General features: G+C 38.6%; 1 protein-coding gene across 1 annotated transcript in view; it reads right to left on the bottom strand.

The window, feature by feature from the left end:
- RXFP1 (relaxin family peptide receptor 1) overlaps window positions 1-22,072 on the bottom strand; it is a 522,477-nt gene that overhangs the window by 132,310 nt on the left and 368,095 nt on the right. The window contains exons 10-13 of the mRNA XM_073605821.1: window positions 15,744-15,815; window positions 11,588-11,659; window positions 7,247-7,318; window positions 4,128-4,199 (exon numbers count right to left, since the gene is read on the bottom strand). Of these exons, the coding sequence (XP_073461922.1) occupies window positions 4,128-4,199; window positions 7,247-7,318; window positions 11,588-11,659; window positions 15,744-15,815 (288 nt within the window). The remainder of the gene's footprint in view (window positions 1-4,127; window positions 4,200-7,246; window positions 7,319-11,587; window positions 11,660-15,743; window positions 15,816-22,072) is intronic.

Raw genomic sequence — 22,072 nt, 5'->3', positions numbered from 1 at the left:
AATATTATGTCTAAGGGCCGGTTCACACCATGCTTGCATCTGAATTGTGAAGGAATGTGTTGTGAATTCTTGTACAATTCAACCTGCATGCAAAACCCACTGCTTTTGCAATTTGCAGCAGGTGTCAATAAAAAGTTAATGACACCTCAAACGCAGGTCGCAAACGTAGTGTGTTTGCCCTGCACTTGCCATGTGATCTGGTTGCAGTGCATGTTAAAAAGTAGTGCATACACTACTTTTGGTGCAATGCAATTTTAGCCCATTCAAAATGAATGAGCTTGAAATTGCACTGCACAGACCCGCATGTGAATTGCATAGGAACGCACAGTGCGTTCCTATGTGATACAGCTCCAGGCATGGTGTGAACCAGTGATCTAAAAATTTAGACAGAAGTAATAAAAAGTGGGGTTTGCTGACATTGATGGTATCTCCTTTTTCATGTAGCACTGCTGTGAGAAATTGGGCAGTGCAGTTTAAAATCCAATTTCTCACAGTCAGGACAGCTTTACTACATGATAAAACAGACATTAGACTTTACATTGCAGTTAATGTGACTGGGCTAACCTGCAGTCCCCTGAGAATCCAGATCCACTGCCACTGTCCATATTGTAAATGCAGCTCATGTGTGCCACACCCCCCCCATAGAAGCAGATCATCCTCGAAGCCAGCCACACCCCCTCCCGTCCACTCAAACTACAGGATCTCACAGTCAGGTTCCGCCTCTGAGATGTTTAGCCCGAGTAAGTACTCACTGAGAGTGGCTGAACAGCTGCTGAGAGAGGAGGGGGGAGGAGCGGAGGAGGGGGGGAGTTGGAGAAAGACTTTTTTTTCTGCACTCTCTTCAGATTGCCTGGGCCCCCACCCTGGTGGCCCGGTCCAGTACAGCAGCCTTGCTGGGACCAAAAGATTAATCAGAACCCTCCTAGGCTATGCTCTCCTCTCCACCACGGTTGCCCAGAGGGATAAAGGACAAGAGGGGAACTAATAGCGCGATACTGTTTTTATAGAATAGATAACATTTCTAGACACCCATCTTAATCGGGCAGTATCCCAGAATGAAACCAAATAGTTATATTGGCTGGATACCCTGAATATAGATTTAGATCTTAAAGTTTTTTAACTAATGATTAATTATGGTCTTCACTCCTTTTGGAAATAGTTAACTAGTATTAACATCATTAATCCTTCATTAATACATGTGGAAAATCAAGTAGGAATTTATATTGGCAAATATCTAAAAATTAAATGTTAAATTTTAGATATACACATACATTGTCATCAGTTTGCTAAAACATAGATTTTCTGTGATATATTTTAATGTTTTTTTATGAATTGGTATAATGGTCCACAATAACAACCTATTGTTTTTAATAATAGTGTATTTATTTATGCATTACATATGTTTTATCTCTGCGTCTGTATGAGGCATGTAGCAACACGAAACTTATGTAGATGCACCTTCCACTCAAGTCATATCCCTAATCCAGCTTCCGGTTCATCTTTCAGCAGTGGTGGAACGCATGCTGATCTTCAGTGCGGACTGAGCGGTGTATGGTTCTCCACTAGCCCACATGCGAGTTATCCTTAGTGCCCGGATATAGGCACTGGAAAACGTAAGCAGATTTTTTGTATGGTTTATCAGATTTTAAATAAAAACAGTATCACGCTATTGGTCCCCCTTTGTCTTTTATCCATATGGGCAACCGTGGTGGAGAGGAGAGCACAGCCTAGGAGGTTACTGATTCATCTTTTGGCCCCAGGAGTGTTTATCTAGCGTTTTAAGACCTTCTTTTTAATTAAAGAGGTCATGGACATCTGGTGAGCAGGTCTTTTTACTTGAGCACATGGGGTGTGATTTGAATTTTATATGACACGGTGGAGGATTTTCTGCATGATCATTTGATTCTAGTTCGATTTTATATAGAATTTTCACTGAAGATTTATGAACTTTTAAAAGACACTTTGTGTATTATTATTTATTGTCACCATTCCATTCAATGTTATGTGGTCATATATATACATATTTGATAGTATTTATTTCACAGTGCCCCCATCACTATTTTTTATATGGCACAGTAGGAAATCTTACGTAATTTGGGGAGCAGCTATATAGTAATTTCACTTTTTATTGGTGCGAGGTTGCCCAATTTACATATTACCTGTGCAAAATTATAAACACAGCACTTTTGTGTTTGCTCCTATTTATTATGAGCTGACCTTAAAGATCTATGACTTTTTCTATGTACACAAAAGGCCTATTTCTCTCAAATATTGTTCACAAATCTGTCTAAATCTGTTTTAATGAGCACTTTGCCTTGGCCGAGATAATCCATCCACATTACAGGTGTGGCATATCAAGATACTGATTAGACAGCATGGTTATTGCACAGGTTTGCCTTATGTTGGCCACAATAAAAGGCCACTCTAAAATGTGCAGTATTATCACATAGCACAATGCCACAGATGTCACAAGTTTTGAGGGAGCGTGCATTAGGCATGCTGACTGCAAGAATGTCCACCAGAGCTTTTGCCCTTGAATTGAATGTTAATTTCTCTACCATAAGCCATCTCCAAAGGTGTTTCAGAGAATTTGGCAATACATCCAACCAGCCTCACAACCGCAGACCACGTGTAACCACACCAGCCCAGGACCTCCACATCCAGCATCTTCACCTCCAAGATCGTTAGAGACCAGCCACCCGGACAGCTGCTGCAACAATTGGTTTGCATAACCAAAGAATCTCTGCACAAACTGTCAGAAACCGTCTCAGGGAAGTTCATCTGCATGCTCGTCGTCCTCATCAGGGTCTCAACCTGACTGCAGTTCGTCATCATAACTGACTTGAGTGGGCAAATGCTCACATTCGATGGCGTCTGGCACTTTGGAGAGGTGTTCTCTTCACAGGTGAATCCCGGTTTTCACTGTACAGGGCAGATGGCAGACAGTGTGAGCAGTGAGCAGTTTGTGAGCAGTTTGCTGATGTTAACTTTGTGGATCGAGTGGCCCATGGTGGCGGTGGGGTTGTGGTATGGGCAGGCATATGCTATGGACAATGAACACAGGTGCATTTTATTGATGGCATTTTGAAGGCACAGAGATACCGTGACAAGATCTTAAGGCCCAATTATTCTTTCACGACCATCACGTCATTTTGCAGCATGATAAAACTGAAGAGAGGGGAAGAGTTCTTGGAGTTTTCAGCCATCACCAAGAGAAAGTGATGAATTCCTCCGTGGTGTGAGGGTCAGAAGAAATAACCACTCTTACCAGAAGACCTCCTATGTGGACCTCCTATTATAGTGAGGTCATATGCGCCAGCAGATATAGCCCTCTGCAGGGTCTAAGATGGATCCTGGACCAAGATGTGTAAATGAGAAATGGACGTCCTCATCAATCGCTGGCCACCATCCACCCACTTTCTTCCAAGGTTATCAGTATATACTGTATATATCAAGTAATTCTAGAACAATTCTCAGGGTTCCAGCACCTCTTATCCACTTTCCTAAGACAGCAATATTAGGCTGGTGACATGGATTTAGTCTGTTGTAGTTAAAAAATGCAGCTAGATCATATACCCTGTCCCAAGCCTGTGATAGAGAAGAAGCAGCAGTAGCATGATGAAAAAAATCATCCATCTGCTCAGTCTACTCTCTCCTTAGTATGTACTTTGTCTGCACATGTGCATGCAGCACACCTAATTGGCTCCTACTTATGCCCCCGTCCCTATCTTAATGCTTCAGTAGTCAAATCAAAAGGATGATACCAAGTCAAATTTAAGTGCTTACATGATCTGTATTTAAAAATAGATGTATTTTTTTTTTAATGAACACAATACTGTATTGCCATGCCTCCTCTCTATGCCTAGAGTTTAGCTTTAAACACACACACACTCACTTGCAGTTGAATGCTTTACGTGAATCTTTTTTGTACTTCAGGTCACCCCCACTACTACATGGCCTTGCAGGCCTAATGTAGGGGATGGTACAGTGGAAGAACAAATAGCAGAAAGGATGCATTGTATTTAAATCCAGGACTGTACTGAAGTAAGATCAGGTCAGTTTTATAAAGCACTATTTGGGCAAAAGTATAATAAAGTTTTAAACACTTCACCCTAAATTATACTTACAGGGACTTCAATGCAAGAACATAATCAAACTGGTCTGCCTGTATCTTCTGTAAGGGGTTATAGGAAATATTCCTGTACATATTAAACAAAAAATAATACAAAAATAACAACAATAAAAACAGTCAGTGATATTATTATTCAGTAATAACTGTGACAAAATACTATTATAATATACTGTAAATTTTCTTTCATAAAGTGATATTCCAAAAAGAATCATATAATATAAACATGCAATTAATCTACTTTGTTATTATTTTTGAATAACTGTTGGGTAACTATGTTATGTATACTTAAAGAAAAAGAGACAGATTAAGGGATACTGGAGCCCTAGGCAAGGTAGCAGGCTTTGCCTCCTCCATCCCTTGGATTGATATTGATTAGATTGCAACAGGCACAAAGAAGATGCCCCATTTGTATTGTCTGTACTAGCACAGCCCACCCTGTTTTGACACCAACTTTCTACGTTATCAGTGCATCTTCCTTTTAGGTACACAGCCTGCCCTTGACTTATTACACTACCCTCCGGTTTACCACATGAGCATGATGGTTGCAGCTGGGCCCCTTGACCTCCCCTGGGACCTAGGCTACTACAGAGCTAAAAAAGAATAAATGGACATCTATTTTAAAATTTATTTTAATGTATAAATATAATATTTCTCTTTAATGATTATTTTACCAAAGTTTAAGATTATATCAAAAAACAATGGCAACAGGGAATCTGGAGAATAAGTTGAGGATGGGGAGACTTGTTTTGCCACCTATCTTCATCTTTCAATCCAGTTGTGCTGTAAGCATGTCTATGATACAAAGTCAAAGTTTGATTGGAGTCAATGGCTGTCTCAAATTCCTGCTCAGCTATAGCTATCTGAAGTGATGAGCTCATGTTCCATTCCTCTGTTTATTTATACTTCATCCAGGTATGGTAACTTCACAATGCCTACAGTTCAGTTCTGCTCAGCACATAAGGGTATCATCTCTATGAATGAAATGGAGGACGGGTTAGCGCAGTGAAAAGCAAAAGCTGTGACTTACTCCAGCCTATATGGTATGGAGTCTGAGAGTGCATTGTCATCAAGTACACTCTATGGCCAAAAGTTTGCGAACCATCACACCTATATGAGCTCGCTGGACATCCTTTTGCAAAACCATGGGCATTGAGGCCCCTTTTGTGGCTATAGCAGTCTGAACTCTTCAGGGAATGTTTTCCACAACATTTTGAAAGGTGGTTTTAAATGCTGCTACACTATGGGGTTGTCTCTTGTCTCTTCCTTTCATGCTCTTTCCTTTTTCCTGGTCTGATTAAGGGATACAGCAGAAATTGAGATATTAACCCTATAAGCACTCTTGACCGGTAAGGAATACCAAGTGCAGGTATCCCGCGAAACAGGCATGACCAGAAATGTATGGACTTACACAGTGAACACAAGGCACAAAGATGGTATAAAATATTTAAATTTTTTAAAGGCTATGCCCTCAAACCAACAATATACACACACATCCAATACACCAAGAATACCAAAACTCTGTGAACCAATACCAGTGAATGGGTGAGACTGAGAACGATAAGCAAACTACCAAAACTAACTAAGCTAAGTAATTATATACAGATGGCATTGTAAGACTAAACAGGTGTCGTCAGTATCAGAGCCAGGGCCATGCACAGAAGATAAAGCTGAAGGAGCAGGGAACAAGTCAGGACAGGGAGAGGGTACACAAATGCAGGTTCAAGCAAAGGATCAGGAACATGAGCAGCATAACAGGTCACAAGGCACATGGATCAGCGATACACAAGCAGAACACCAAGGCAAGATGGAGTAACAGAAAATTAAATACCCTCCCAACAGCCAGTATCAGGTGAAGATTAATTGCTAGGAACTGCTGGTTGTGGAGAGACAACCGCTGGTGGACACCGAAGCTAAAACCTACAGGTCTGGGAGCCACAGTGCCACCAGCAGGTGATTCAATCCCTGACATAACCATTTTGCAAGAATGGTCATATTCTATATTATCACTTACTGGGAGGCATGGATTGGAGTTGGTCATGCATTTTCAACAGCATTAATGTGTGTGGACTCTTATATGGACACTTTTGGTGGCACAATTTATGCTATTAGAACTTGATTGCTCACAAATTGATCAATGTATGTGTAACTCACACATACTAATGAGTTTTCAGTGAAAAGTTATTTTAAAGGTCATTTATATGAGTTTATTAATTATTCTAGCATATGGTTTATGTTTAAATTGTTAGATATATTGGGTTTCTAGGTTTTGATATTACTTTTATTTTATTTAAATACAGCTCTGCATCTGTTTTGTATTTTTCTTTTCTGTATGTTTGGTGCTGGCAGCTTTGTTTTAAATTGATTTCACCTTAGCGTAGTGATTTTTTTTGTTTTGTTATTTTGTCTTTGGGAATATGTTCCATTCAACCAAAAGACCATTAATGAGGTCTGGTACTGAAGTTAGATGAGAATGCCTGGCTCGTAATTGGTATTCCAAATCATCCAAAAGATGTTTGAACAGGTGGAGGTCAGGGCTCTCTATAGGTCACTCCAGTTCCTTTACACCAGCTCATGAAGCCCTGGGTTTATGGATATAGATTTGTGTATAGAGTCATGCTGGAACAGAAAAGGACATTGGCACAAGGTTGAATGTGCACAGTTTTTTTAAATTGCTGTAGCATTAGCAGCACCATTTACTGGAAAGGCCTGAATTTTTTTAATAAAACAAATTTTCGCCCATACTGCGTAGGTGTGAAGTTTAGTTGTTCTCAAACGTTTTGCCGTATAATGTGCAAGCATTAGTTAATACAGAAAGAGAATTGCAGGAAAAAATAAGCATAGTAAGAACTGATGTGCAATTTACAGCATCTGCTGTACATATACATTTTGTGAAAGTTGTTCTTTAATATCATAGCATTAACATCAATCCAATAAGGAAACTTAGTATCCTGTAATTATATCAACAATAAGATCCAGCCAAGTTGCTATAAGAATTTTCATTTTAGCTTTTACATAGCGGTTACTATGCAGTAAGTATAAATACATATTTTGTTGTATCATGTTAAAAATACAACTGCTGGTTACTTGAGAGAAAATGATCACATAAAGACTTACAATTGTGACAAGTCTTTCAAGTCCTTCAATAAAGATGGATCAAATGCTTCAATTCTGTTATGAGCCAAATCGCTGTAAAAGAAAATGCTCTCTCATTATAAACTTAAACCACTGCGCCCCATGTATATATAGTATCAGAAGATCGCATTGCTGGTAAGACCAGACAATGAGAATCTTCCCTTTGTTAATTTATTAGAAAAATATCAGCTAGAAAGGGATTGGTTGGTGTGGCAACACAGACACTGTATAAAAACTCTTTATTTTAAAAATGAAGACCATTTGAACAAGACTTGTTGTTTCTAATGGTAACTAGTATAGAGACATAACGGAAACCACTTTATAGCTGTACTTTCAAATAACATTTCTGTATTGTTACTTAGATCTGTGGTTATTTTAACACACCTAATGTAACCACAAAGACTCTGGGCTGGACAGGATATCAGCAATTTTATCAAAAACCTTGTAATGTCAGAAAGCATCTTTGGGATAGTAATTCCTATGAGTTGTCCTGCATTATTAAAACACGTGCGAACAGTCAAAGGAAAACGCAAGGCACACAAAAAGTGTCTTTAATTATATTCTATAATAGCCAGAAAGTATATAAATTCACTTTGTGTACGAAAAGTTTTTTTTTTTTAAACTCAAATATTACCTTGTAAAAGTATTCATGTTGTCATCACCCTGCTGTAGTTAGTCTGTACTGAAAGCTGAGCTGTGGTGGGACTCGGCAGACTCTCCCCCTACAGGCTCTCTGAAGAAAACAATAGTGGGGTGGATACAAGACCAGTCACCCTGCACAATCAGGAGTGATTGGCCTATGTTACAGGAAACTCCTGCACAGAGGCAAAGTGCAAGAGTTGTGTCATATTGGATTACTGCACAGATATTGAATAAATGTACAAAGGGGACTAAGATTCAAGTGAGAATATATATGAACCCTAATTTAGGCAGTATTTGTAGGTGCAGTCTACTTTCTCCAGTGCAGGTGGCATGATTCTGCAGCGGCACTACAGTTGGAGCGGAAGTCAAAAGAAACATGGTTCCTCTATGGTTTCCTGGGTCACTGGGGAAGAGATCCAATTGGATGCTGCCACTCCACGTGACTCTAGCAGCCATCTTGGGTCAGGCAAAGCCTATTTAAAGCCCTGGCTCCCAGGCTTGGTGCACATTTTTGCGAGTGGGTGGAGTAAAAACAGAATTAGCAGCAGGGAAAGGTTCCTGATGAGGAAGGAAAGCGTAGGACTTGCAACTTCTCTGGACATCTTCCCATTTGGGCATGAGATGGCTGGCTATGCTCTGCCCCTCCTAACAGGTGCTCTCAGTTTGGCTGAAACCTGTTCTCTCTACATGCTGCTGGACCTGTTAGTGTTGCCAGTTAGATTGACTTTCCACTGGCTTTATTGTAAACTGTCTATGCATTATTTTAATACAAGTTCTTTCATCGCACTTGGACTGTGTGTGTTATTGCCGCACCACACTGCAACCCACCTACATGTTTAGCCCAGATCTGACCTTTAAGGAATGTGCCACATTTGATTGTGTATGCAGGAAGGGGTTAAAGGCAATATTCATGGGGATAGTTATATATTAAAGACATCCTCTCACTAACCTAAGAGAGGCTTTAACAGGTAAAAAGCATGCACAAAACACATTAAATGCATGGCATCTCAAAACATTAGTTGAAACTGATGACACACATTTTGATGGCCATGAATCAAACTATAGCGAGAGCTTGCTGACTTATTTTGTTGAATGAAGTTAAAATCTGACTTCACCAGACATTTACTAATGAGAAACTTACAGCAAATATCTTGAATGCATTTGCTAAGTTCAAGAAAACCTGGGATTCATGGGTCCCACACTACCTAATGGCAGACCTTGATGGCCACCTAATTGATCTGTGTGACCTTTGACTAAAAAAACTGTAAAAAAATATTTAGGATTCTTTTTCTTAGAACAAGAAATATGGGATTTTTGTAGGGAGAATTAACGTCTGTTCACAGTAGGTACTAATACAACAAGTATTAAAAAATTGGATTTTTATTAAATGGAAAAAAGGAAAACAACAACAGAATATACATGAAAAATTGTTAATACAATAGACATCAAATGAGTTTTTATTTCTGTTTTATTTCATTTTGCTTTGTTTGGAAAGAGACTCACTCTTCCTGACACGGACTAACCATGCTTGATCATAGAGCTGCTGGCTCTGGTCTGGTGCATATGAAATCTATGTATTTCTTTGCAACTGTGTTACTCCCATACAGCCTTAACCCCTACACTTACCAGCTAACACTCCAACATTTAATCAACCCCTCTTTCCAGTCCTCTGTTAGAGGTTATGCCATGTCGGGATTATGTGATTAAGGATATATTTGTACAACCACTAAAGGCAGTATATTTTATTTGCAGTATTTGGAATATATTGCTAACTACACGGTCAATAGACTTATGTCTTGTTATATAATTACACGTTCAAAGACTTATGTCTTGGTATGTAAGATCATGCACCTATCTTACCCGTTTGCATTATATAGTTGCCAAGCGATATTAACCGAATGTCGTGTTTATTATTCGTTTGAACAAACTATATATATAGCATTGCTTTAGTTTTAATAAACAACTTGGTATCGATATATTTTTGATTTTATTTTATTAGATTCTTGTCTTGCAACTGTGCGGTCCAGTTCCTCTATTGGCAATATCCGGTGGGATCTGGCACCCCCGGAGTATTTGCACCAGCTGGCAGAACAGACAATGCCTGGCAACGGGGGAGTATGCTTTTAACCTCAGACCTAGACCAGTAGGTGAGACTACCAGTCAAAATGTTTAGACGAATTGCTATATGCTCTTTATGACACCTGTATGTATATGACCACCATACATTTCTAACCATGGTATACCTATTTATTGTTCTTGTAGTTTAAATGAACTAATGATGCCGATCTATGCCCTGATGAAGCAACTTGTCGTTTGCGAAACATGTTGGCTGACAGGCATGAATATAATTTGAACATATTACTGGATGGTCTCATTTGATGTCTATTGTATTAACAATTTTTCATGTATATTCTGTTGTTGTTTTCCTTTTTTCCATTTAATAAAAATCCAATTTTTTAATACTTGTTGTATCAGTACCTACTGTGAACAGACGTTAATTCTCCCTACAAAAATCCCATATTTCTTGTTCTAAGAAAAAGAATCCTATGTGTTTATATTTAGGGATTGGGAGACTCGTCTCTATCCCTGTGTATGTCCACTACCTTTTACTATTTGGTTTTCATGTAAAAAAATATTGTAAAATATAATAAGAAGAAAATAAAATTTAAAAAAAATTATGTGATATATTGACGTAATGCATAGGGAGGAGGAGCCAGTGATGTCACGCCGCAACCGGAAGTGAGCGGAGCGCCATTTTCTTGGATGTACAAAGGCTGCATCCATTGGAATGTATACAGGAAAATTCATTTTTTATACATTGTGAATGCATCCTTATGTTTAAAAAAAATAAAATAAAGCTAAAATAACAGTAAGCACTGTGAATTATTCTATTTTGGGTCCTATTCGGGAGAAAAAGCTAAGAATAACCAGTATGGAAATAGATTAACATTGAAGAATCCTATGCAGAGGTCCATATCAACCTGGAAGGATACATACAAAAGAGCATAATAACCCTATGTAAAAGGGTAAAAGCATGTTTGACCGATATACAGTATATTAGGTCCATCTGTATTATACTGGTGAAGGAATAAGTGCTCTACAACTACAAGCAAGCCCATATTACCCACTGGTGGAGAAAATTTTATATATTCACAATTTTGTTTATTTTCTATTATTTTTTGCTGCTAGAATATAGCATACTAATAAAAATGGACACAGGGCAATGATATATATTTATCTAGAATTTTTTGAATGGACTGTTTATAATTTTAATTATATTATTTTGATGTGATACACATTTATATGAATTGCACATTATGTATTTATGGCACAGAAAGCACTTTACTGAGCATTTGAAAATTGTTGGCATTCTACACAAATTGTACTTTATTGATTTTACACCTTCTGGATTATTGTAAATAGTTTACTGCGCAGGCACAGTTTTTTATTATTATGTTGTAACATAGGTGAGGTGTAAATCCTATTTTTTTTTGCCAGCAGCAGTATCTTATGGTTATATACTTTCACTGGGCACATACTTGTTAGTGCTGGAGTATTTTATATAATTATTTTTGCTTAATGCTATGGAATATTTTAGTAGTCATGGTGCCAAAAAAAATCATAAAATGCTCAAACAAACACTGCTATGTAAAATGTAAAGTTGACACATACTGTACTTACAGCTCATCCAGCCTGGAGAGATATGAAAAGGTGTTGTCACTTATTGTGCCGATTCTGTTCTTCCGTAGAACTCTGCAAAACAAATGGTATGTTCTATGCCTGCACAACAGAGATTTTGTTTTTTAAATGGTGATACTTTCCCTGGATTAAAGCGTGAAGTCCAGACAACATTTTTTGTTGTTGTAGAGTATAGGAAGCTTAGTAGCTGTTAAGTTTCCATATCTTCCTGTGTCTCTGTCAGAAAGTTTTCTCATCCAGTTTCAGTGAGTTTATAATTGATTCCCACACTATCCAAAACTAACAAAGAATTTTAGATGTACTCGTAAAAACATTACATTATGAAGTAAATTTGGATGCTGACAAATAAACTTGTCATATTACTTTCTTTTTATCTAATTAATATTTAGTTCTATATCACAAAGCCTTCCCTTTTATTTGGAAAGCCCTAACTCTGACTCAAGGGGTGTGTCAGACCTTTGCAGAGACACCACTGCTTTATACACAGTCTTCACTTCTTTGCATACTGATAGTGGACATTTTTTTACTCAGGATGTCGCTGCCTTCTAAAGACCTTTCGTTTTGATGTTACTGGAGTGCATTTAGTTAATTAGAACTGTCAGTTCATTCAAGCTTTTCAGTAGAGCTATGACCGCTCATAAAAAAAAAAAATATGCTGAAGCACTTAATTAGAAGTATATCTGCACTTACAGTTTGTTCTTAGTTAACCTGCAAAATCCCAAAAATATCCATTGAGGCTGACAGTGATGTCCACCTCATGCAACTTCCTGTGATGGTGTGGCAACAATGCTGCAGTGCTGCTCAATTCAGAGCAGAGTTGCCACTCTCAAGTAGGTTGTGCCTGTTTGCACTACAGTGCAATGAGATGTTGGAGATGGCATGAGTCAGTGTTGTCACTACTGATTCACAAGCTTGTAGCTTGTGAATTAGCACGCGACCACACCTACTCCTACCCACTACTTTTTGGTTTGGCAGCACTGCCTCAGTTGCTGAATCTGGGAGGAAATGTGTAATGTCCTGTACACACGATCTGAATTTTCATCGGAAAAACCTTGGATGGTTTTTACGACGGAATTCCACTCAAGCTTGACTTGCATACACATGGTTCTCTGAACTTTTGTCCGTCAAGAATGCGGTGATGTACACCGCATATGGTGGCACTAGAAAAGGGAAGCTCCATACGAAGCAATGATTCTGAGCATGCATGGTTTTTTGTGCGTAGGAATTGCATACAGACGAATGGAATTTCCGGGGGGAACTTTTTCCGACGGAAAAACAGAAAACCTGCTCTCAATCTTTTGCTGGCCGAAATTCCGCCAGCAAAAGTCAGAAAGAGCATACACAGGGTCAGAATTTCCGACCAAAAGCTCACATCGGACTTTTGCTGGCGGAATTTCCGATTGTGTGTATGGGGCAAAAGACACAAGGAAGAATCTTTATATGTACATTTTGGACCTTTATGGACCTTTAGTAATGTGCTAAATTACTTATCGGTGAACCCCCACTCAGCATAGCTGCACAAGATTCAAAGGCGGGGGAGAAGAACTCCATATGCTGTCAGGAGGGCCAGTTTGGGGTGGGGGGTGGTCTGCTGGCAACCATGTTACACCCTAAATATAGGTGTAACATGGTCTAAAAGGTAGAGTTATGGCCAGTGGGCACATCTAAATCAAGACCTTGTGCTACCTCAATTAGCAGTGTCTAACTTAGAAAATCGCAAGGGCCACCTTTGTATGCAGCCTTCCTTTCTGTAGCTTTCCTCCACAAGCTCTCTGGTACCCCTGAAGCTTTTTTTCACCAAAGCTCTTGCCCCCTGTATAAGCTACATGGCCTTCCTTCAGACCTCCCCCTTTAACTTCTTGTGTACCTGTAAGCTGGGGAAGGGGAAGCAATGTCAACCACTTCATACAGATTGTATCAGAACAATCCAATGTGATAAGAGCCCTCTGCATCTGCAGCATGACCAATGTGTTACTTAAAAACATGGAAGAAATATAAAATTTACCACTGCTAACCTCTTCTTCTAAAAAATGCTAGATTCTTGGCTGTCATGTTGATACTCTTTGCGCCACTACTTTGTGTCCCTAATGAAGTATACCTATAGGGCTTCTGATATTCCTGATGTGCATACCTGTTTCATGTCAGTGACTAAAAAGGTACCGAAGTAAGAGGGTCAGCCTGACAGTCGACAGGCATCTTTCTCAGGTGGTAAGCCCTTGTATTTCTTCGGTGACAGGTGTACTGTAGTAAATTGTAATGTGTTTGACCATCTTAAGAAAAACTGACATTATTTTCTTCCTGGATTTAAGAAAACATGTAATAATATTTAAGGGTCCATTCACACAACATGAGGTAAGGCTCAAAACTTGCATTGCCATGCATTTTGAATGGCCCCTCAATGGGCTAAGGCAACACATTGCGATTATGTAAATGAAACATATACTATTGATATCCAGGCTTTTCCAGATGCTTTCTGCTCTTGGTTTCTCATTTTCAGTTTTATGGAGTACTTCTCATGAGGCAAGATTTTAATAACATTTACATAATGCTGATGTGTTAATCTTATCTAGCAAAGCTTTGCATTAAGCTTTGCACTTTTATGCATACAGTGGATATTTGCCTTCATTTAAGACAAAATAAGCCTTAGTGTTCATTTAATTTTGCTCTTTGCAGGAAAAATATTTCTTGAGATTTAAAACATAGTTGATGAAATAATCCGTATAATAGGATAGAATGGTAAATAGATTTACTTTAGCTCCCAATGCCATGTATCGTAATGAATACATTTATTCCCTAAATATGAAGCATAAGGAAAATGCTAATTTATGTTAATCCTTTATACAGTGTCAGAATACTTCACTTAAGTTCTTTACAAATCCAATGCTAAAAATCTGCTCAGTGGTCATGATGTAAAATAATACTTTTTCCAAAACAGTATTTGTTGATCATATACTGTACTTGGAAGAAAGGCTAAACCTTGCAATTTTTTTTGTAGCAAAGTTAGTTTTATGCATATTGTTTTGGTTGAGGAGCAACTCTACCCAAACCATATTTTTGCATTTTAGATATTGGGTATTGATAGATAGTATTGGGCAGAATTTAATCACCCTTTGATGCTCCACTGTTGACCAAGACCTCAGTTGGTGTTCTACCTTTTGCCAAAATCAGCTTATCAGATAAGGAACCATGCCTGGCCTGTATGGTTCCTGTGGAAAATCCACTAGTGGACACTGCTCTCTGCCCCTGCATGTGGATTCCTCATAGGCATAAGGAAACAACATTGACAACAGTAGGCACGGATAGGCAAGTCATATCAGGGTGGGAAAAGATCTTTTTGCTGGACAGCAGTAAAATCCAGATAGGGATAGACTCTTGCATAGCTTCGCCCAACATTGAAAAATATGCTTTGGTGGAGTTATACCTTACATGTAATTACATTTTATATTCCTTATTTCTTATGTATAAGACTATTGGTTAAAAAATATCAACAAGCATTCCTTGAGTTAGGTATTGAGGTAGAAGACAGGCTACCAAACGAGGTTAGTCTATCAATCGGTTAAAATGATTGAGCACTGTCTAGTGCCAAGTCTAATATTTCTTTTTGATTTTTGAATAGTTTTATAAATACAGTCTCTATTCTGAACTACCTATATGCAACATGACAACTCAGAATATATTGTGAGTACTAAATGAGGTGTTAGCTAAGGTAATACATACAAAACAGCACTCATACTAAACTACATATTGTATGTACAATATGACAAGTAAAAATATAACTAATATGACTAATGGAAGGAGAGGTGGGTCTCTTTTGATGTATTTGTATATATATGTGTTCATTTTTAATTTCTATGTGTGCTGTGAACAAGGCCGAAACGCGTCTGCCACTGTCTGTCTACTCACTGGGATGGCATTTATAAAGAAGTTTGAGGTTCATGGAGTTGCCAGCTGTTTTTTCTGTTGACTAATTTGTCTTTTGGTGGATGGGAGGACTCCACAGCCTAGGCATCCGGAATACAGCTTCCAGCTATATACTATGGCTCCACTTCTTTGAGCGATGCATTGATTCTGTTTGTGTTAATGACAAGTAAAAATATATTATAGGGATTTATTAGGTATTATTTAAGAGAATACTTACAAAACAGTTAAAGTAATACAGGAGTTGAAAGTCGTGTTTCTTAAGCCTGGGATATTGTTTCCTTCAAAGTCCCTGGAAAAAAATAATACTTTATAGAAATAAAAACATAACTGTCTTTATTCTTTGTTATTTAAACAAAACCTTTAGTGAAGTAAAGTTTTTTTTTTTTTCGATATAAATGACTATATGATCACCTTAAAGCAGTATTAAAACCAAAACCAGAAATGTAATATATAGCATCTTACCAATCATTAGAAGTGGTGGCTGGGTTAGTTTTCTCTTTTCAGACTTTTTTCTCCTGTTTTCACTTGGTGACCTGGCAAGTAACACACCTGTATTAGAGTGCCCCCAAACTGAATGAAGGAGCACAGCAGGCACTATTAAACAGCAGCATTGTTAATCTGGAGGGAGGGGGTGTTATGTACACTAGCAGATTTAGATACACTAGCTGAAGTGGAACTCCAGCCAACACTTTACAAGCAGTTGCAGAAAATAGTTTTGTTCCTTTTGGGATAAAAGTTGTACCTAAATAAATAAACACTGACAATTGTAAGCACCCCAGTCAGTGTTAAATGGTTTATCTCATCCATTAACTGCTACATTTGCAGGAGAGCTTGTTATTTTGAAAAACAACAGACTTACTAGCAGGATCACCAGGTGAAAAAAAAATCCTGAAAAAGAAAACGAACGCAGCCATCACTTCTAACAATTGGTAAGCTGCAATATAATACATATTTACTTTTGGGTTTAATACCATTTTAATGTATATAATCTTATGAATATGTTTTACTCTTCTAAAACATTTTTTTCTGTATATACTGTAGTTTGTAAATATACTGTATATCTATATATACTGTATATTTGTGTCTGAAGTTAGCTGAGTTTCTTACTACATATGATGAGTGTACTTTCCGCTTCGTAGTGCTGCATAATGATTGTACAATACTGTTTTCTCTCTCGGTGCAAGTCTATCAGTCTATAGAGATGAGCCAACAGATTTACATTAGACAGAAATGTTGATTCAAAGTGGCTCACTGCAAACATTAGTTTAGGTAAACCAGCCAATATACACTATGCTTAGACTACTTCACTCAATCAGATAGCAAAGTACTCCAAAAGATAACATATCACTACACTTTCCTAAACAGGGTGGTACAGCAGCTCTCTGAGCAGGGAAACCAGGCTCTAAGGGAAGCCACCTTTTAACATTGTATAATAAAGTATAAAACTTCCATATTGGGGTAATGATGTAACAGTAGGTGGGTATTCTTACCCGATACCCATAGAAATTTAAAGATGGGATTCCTGTTGGAGCCTGCCGGTTGATCTATGGTACCTAGTGGAAAGAAGCCCAAAATTCAATGGGCGATTTTTCTTGGTGAACTGTTAAGTGGCCACTCATCTCCATCATGTTGCCCAGAGCGGTAAAAACAATACAGTCTGTTAACCAGTAACCAGTGGCATACCACACACTGCAGGTGGTGTCAGGCCGGCACCCCCCCCTGCGAGTGAAGCGGTAATGCAGTGACCCCCTTTCTCAACAGTCCTTCAGCAAAGATGAAAATTACAGCCTTTAGATGGAGAATTTAAAAGCTGCCAATGAAATACCATAAATAAATGCTAAACAGCAATTCAAATTGTAAATGTCACATAAAAAATTACTTTCAAATAATATTCATGCAAAATATACTATATTGCTCTTTAATAGAAAAATATTACATGTGTTATGAAATACAGAGATCAAAGACAAACAGTAATCAAGCAATTTAGGAATTCTGTCTGGTTTTATTCTTGTCTGTGACCCCACTAGGGGGATTTCTCCTCCTTGATAAAAAAAAATGAAGGTAATGGGCAATGTTCGGCTTGGAAGATTTAGTCAGCAGCAAAATGTTTGCCCTGCAATCTGTGTAAATGTCAAAATTAGGGATGAATACCCCCCCCGGTTCGGTTCGCACCAGAACATGCGAACAGACAAAAAATTTGTGCGAACACCATTAAAGTCTATGAGATGAACATGAAAAATCAAAAGTGCTAATTTTAAAGGCTTATATGCAAGTTATTGCCATTAAAAGGAGCAGTGATTTTAATAATACTTAAAGTCAAACAATAAAAATTAAATATTTCTTTAAATATCGTGCATGGGAGTCCCCTTAGTCTGCCTGTAAAGTAGCGCATCTTTCTAATGTTTATTACAGTACCGCAACAAAATGACATTTCTAAAGGAAAAAATGTAATTTAAAATTGCTTGTGGCTGTATTGTCGGCTCCTGGCAATATAGAAAAGAAACCATTGAAAAAAATGGTGTGCGGTCCCCTCCCCCCCAGTCCATACCAGGCCTTTCAGGTCTGTTATGGATATTAAGGGGAACTCCATGCCAAAATGTAAAAAAAGAATGGCGTGGGGGTCCCCCCAAAATCCATACCAGACCCTTATCCGAGCAAGCAGCCATGGCAGGCCAGGAAGGGGGGCACAAGAGAGCAGCCCCCCTCCTGAACCATACCATGCTCTCAACATGGAGAGGGTAATTTGGGGTCCCCCAAAGCACCTTTTCCCCATGTTGATGGGGACAAGGGCTTCATCCTCACAACCCTTGCCCGGGGGTTGTGGGGGTCTGCGGGTGGGGGACTTATCGGAATCTGGAAGCCCCCTTTAACAAGGGAGCCCCCAGATCCCACCCCTATGTGAATGGGTGGGGGTACATTGTACCCCCACCCATTCACCAAAAAAAGTGCTTGTCCCCCCCTTTCCTGGCCTGCCATGGCATGGCTGCTTGCTCGGCTACGGGTCTGGTATGGATTTTGGGGGAGGACCCCCACGCTATTTTTAAAAAAAATTTTGGCATGGGGTTCCCCTTAAAATCCATACCAGACCTGAAGGGCCTGGTATGGATTCGGGGGGGCCCACACCATTTTTTAAAAAAATTTTGGCGCGGGGTACCACTTAACCACTTCAATACACTACGTTATGTATACTAGACTGCCTGCACTGACTGAATATAGAGTCTACACTGAATATCTAGTCTACACTAAATGCAGAGTATATATATCTATATCTAGATATATATATATTAATTAAATACACTGCCACTAACTAACCTGCCTGCCTAATCTATCTCAATCTATCTCTGTCCACAGTCACACACCATACACGGCCACTATGTGAGCAGCCTTATATAGTATGGGGCGTGGACTTAGTCCCCCTGAGCCATGATTGGCCAAAGGCACCTTGCTGCGAACACCCCATAATATTCGCTGTTTGGTGAATGGGCGAACACCTGAGGTTCGAGTCGAGTGTAAAGAAACAAAAATGATCAATCAATATCCCTCAACAACATAAAAAGTGCAAAACATAGTCCAACGTACTGTATATGAGATGATAATATTGTAGTCTTCAGTGTAACAATCTATAAACAAACTCCCAAATTGTCCTCACCGTGCACATTGTGCCTACTTGACTCCAAAGCTGCTCATCTTTAAGCATAGACCTCTTAGGTTGCAAGAGATCAATTACACACCTATTTATGAAAGGAATAAACTTCACCACTCCTCCACAGCCACAGAATTACTGGCATGGAATGGTTAAAATCTCCAATTCATCCTATTATCCAGTATCACTCAGAGAAAGAACAAATATCATTGTGCTCATTGTAAACCTCAAACTACACGACACATGCACACAAAACACTCACTTATAATTTCGAAGCAGTGACCCAAAAATAACTGTGCTGACACTAAAACTTCTTGCCAAGAAACTTCCATAGTGCTGTCTGCTATAGTTTATTCACTGCCCTAAGAAAACGTCACATGTGACAAAACATGTCGGGTGGTGCTACGCGCTTATGCCATCACGCCCCATGTGATCCCGGAAGGACAGGTAATCGTTTGTTTGCCACCAAAAGGATTTTATATGTGCGCATTTGGCCCCCTTTTTCTATAATAAACACTATATAAATGGTATCACACTATTGGAGACTGTTCTCCTTATGGAATTCCTCTGGATGATCTGGGGATATCGCTGTGACTGGAGGCTAAAGAGAAAGATTATCTGGCTTTGCCCTGTTACCCAGCAGAGGTTAATCTGCTTGCTCAGTTGGCCATCCTAGGGATAGGTGGCCCCTTTTATCTGGTAAGGGTCCCTGATTACCACATTGGTGTGTCACAGAACATTCATTATCTGTCACTCAGTGGAAGAATACAATTTAATCATTTTGGACCATCTGTTATTTTTGATGCACACTGCACTTTATTTGTTTAATGTGTGTAGCACCTATATACCTATTCCACTTACGATAAGTTTGGTAGACTTACACAATTAGTGGATTTATTTTTGCACTTTGCACTGTAATCAAGTGTATTTCATCACCTATTTGATTTGCGCGATTGTTATTTTTATATGTATTTTTGCCTTGTTTATATCACATGGTAATCGCAACAGTCTCTACTTTAGATAACTACTGTCCTCATTTAGCGCGGTATATTCCCTTTGTTTTTTATTTTATTCAATTGCCCAAAAGATTTAAAACACATACAATACAAAGTCTGGGTTAGAGATATTAATATATAAAATGCTTATATAAAATGATATTATTTAATAAATTATTATATAAAATGCTGTGTGTAACCTGTCTTGCTCTACTAAGCACTTGGCATTAGGCTCCTCCCATAACATGATAACATCACTGGGGTGACTCCATCTGACATGTTGTGTCCAATAGCAGGACTTCTCTAGAGGGTTCCACTTTGAGGAACATGTGGGAAGTTGCTTGGCAAGAAGTCTTGGTGTCTGCACAATAATTTTTGGGTTACTACTTCCACATTATATGTGACTGTTTTTTGTGTAGCATGGTTTGAAGTTTACAGTGAGCATTATGTTTGGTATTTATCTGTTCTCTATACTGTGTGGAAATAAGTACAGCGCTGCGCCAAACAATATTAAAAAGGAAAATTAAAAAATATATACAACTAGCAGCTAACACACTTCTAGACAAAGGCAAAGGTAATAAAACAAAGAAATATAGTGTAGCGCTTGTGTATATACAAACTATGACATTTATAAACGATGAATAAATGTGTCCTTAATGGAAACATTTTTTAAACAACACTAAGTGAAACAAATAAGCAATTTTGACAGTGACTACAGTGAATAAATAATATAAATCTATGGTTTAACCATAAGTAGTGGGTCTAAAGGACCGTACATGTGTGACAAATCAAAGAATAAAGTCCATAACAATTTAATACTAATATTGGTAGTGATTAATGAAAAGACCACCACCAAAAAGTCTATAAGGGTTAAGTGCTAGAAAAAAACTGATGATATAAAATGAGAAAAAATTGAAAAAACAAATCCTGGGGTTTCTTCAAGAGCGAATTTGTTCACTTCTGGCAAATGGGTAAATAGATCACAGAGTGGAAGATCTAAAAAGGTGGCAGGACCATCACCAAAGTTTCAGAGGAGGCTTACCGGAATCAAATGACCTGGAAAGACCTACGTCTTCCAGGTCAAAGAAAGCTTGTAGACCACCCGGTCTGGCGAGATGAAACGTCAGGTTATCCTCAGCTTCCAAACTGGGGGTAGGGGTCTCGCTACTGCTTCAAACGTCCTCAGGACAATCCAACAGGCCCAATAGGTGTTACAAATATCATGCGAGAAAGAAAGGCTCACATGGCATAATAACGTTTAAAACATCTGTCTCCATGTGCTCATCTCTAGAGGTCTAGATTGTCCTGAGGACGTTTGAAGCAGGACACATTTATTCATCGTTTATAAATGTCATAGTTTGTATATACACAAGCGCTACACTATATTTCTCTGTTCTCTATACTGAAAAACAGGATGAATAGGTGATTTTATCCCTTCCATGCCAGTAATTCTACGTATGTGGATGTGTAGTGAAACGTATTACTTTCATAAACAAGCGTGTAATTGACCTCTTGCAACCTAAGAGGCCTATGCTTGTAGTGGAGCAGATTTGGAGTCAAGAGGTCATAGTGTGTATGGTAAAGACAATTTTGGAGGATGTTTATTAATTATTGCATTGAAGATTACATTATTATGAAAATAGGTAAGTATATACATCTTTCTTACACAGGTTAGTCAGGGATCCCCTGATGAAGTCATGTGATTGATGACGATAAACATGGGGTGAAGCCAGATGACAGTGCTGGAGTGGTGCCCTGCACTAGGGTAAATGCTGTTGGTTGTTTCTCTGTAGTGGTGGCATTGTGCACCAGCAAATGTGAGTGTATTTTGGTTGCTTTTAATAAATATTTAAAATAATAGAATTACTGAGCTGTTTTTTCCTCACCACCAGTTCCACTGAAGACGGA

This window comes from Aquarana catesbeiana, linkage group LG01 (genome assembly GCF_042186555.1).
Source record: "Aquarana catesbeiana isolate 2022-GZ linkage group LG01, ASM4218655v1, whole genome shotgun sequence".
Classification (NCBI taxonomy): domain Eukaryota; kingdom Metazoa; phylum Chordata; class Amphibia; order Anura; family Ranidae; genus Aquarana; species Aquarana catesbeiana.
The sequence above is the reverse complement of the archived record's forward strand: the minus strand, read 5'-3'. Positions and strand labels throughout refer to the sequence as shown.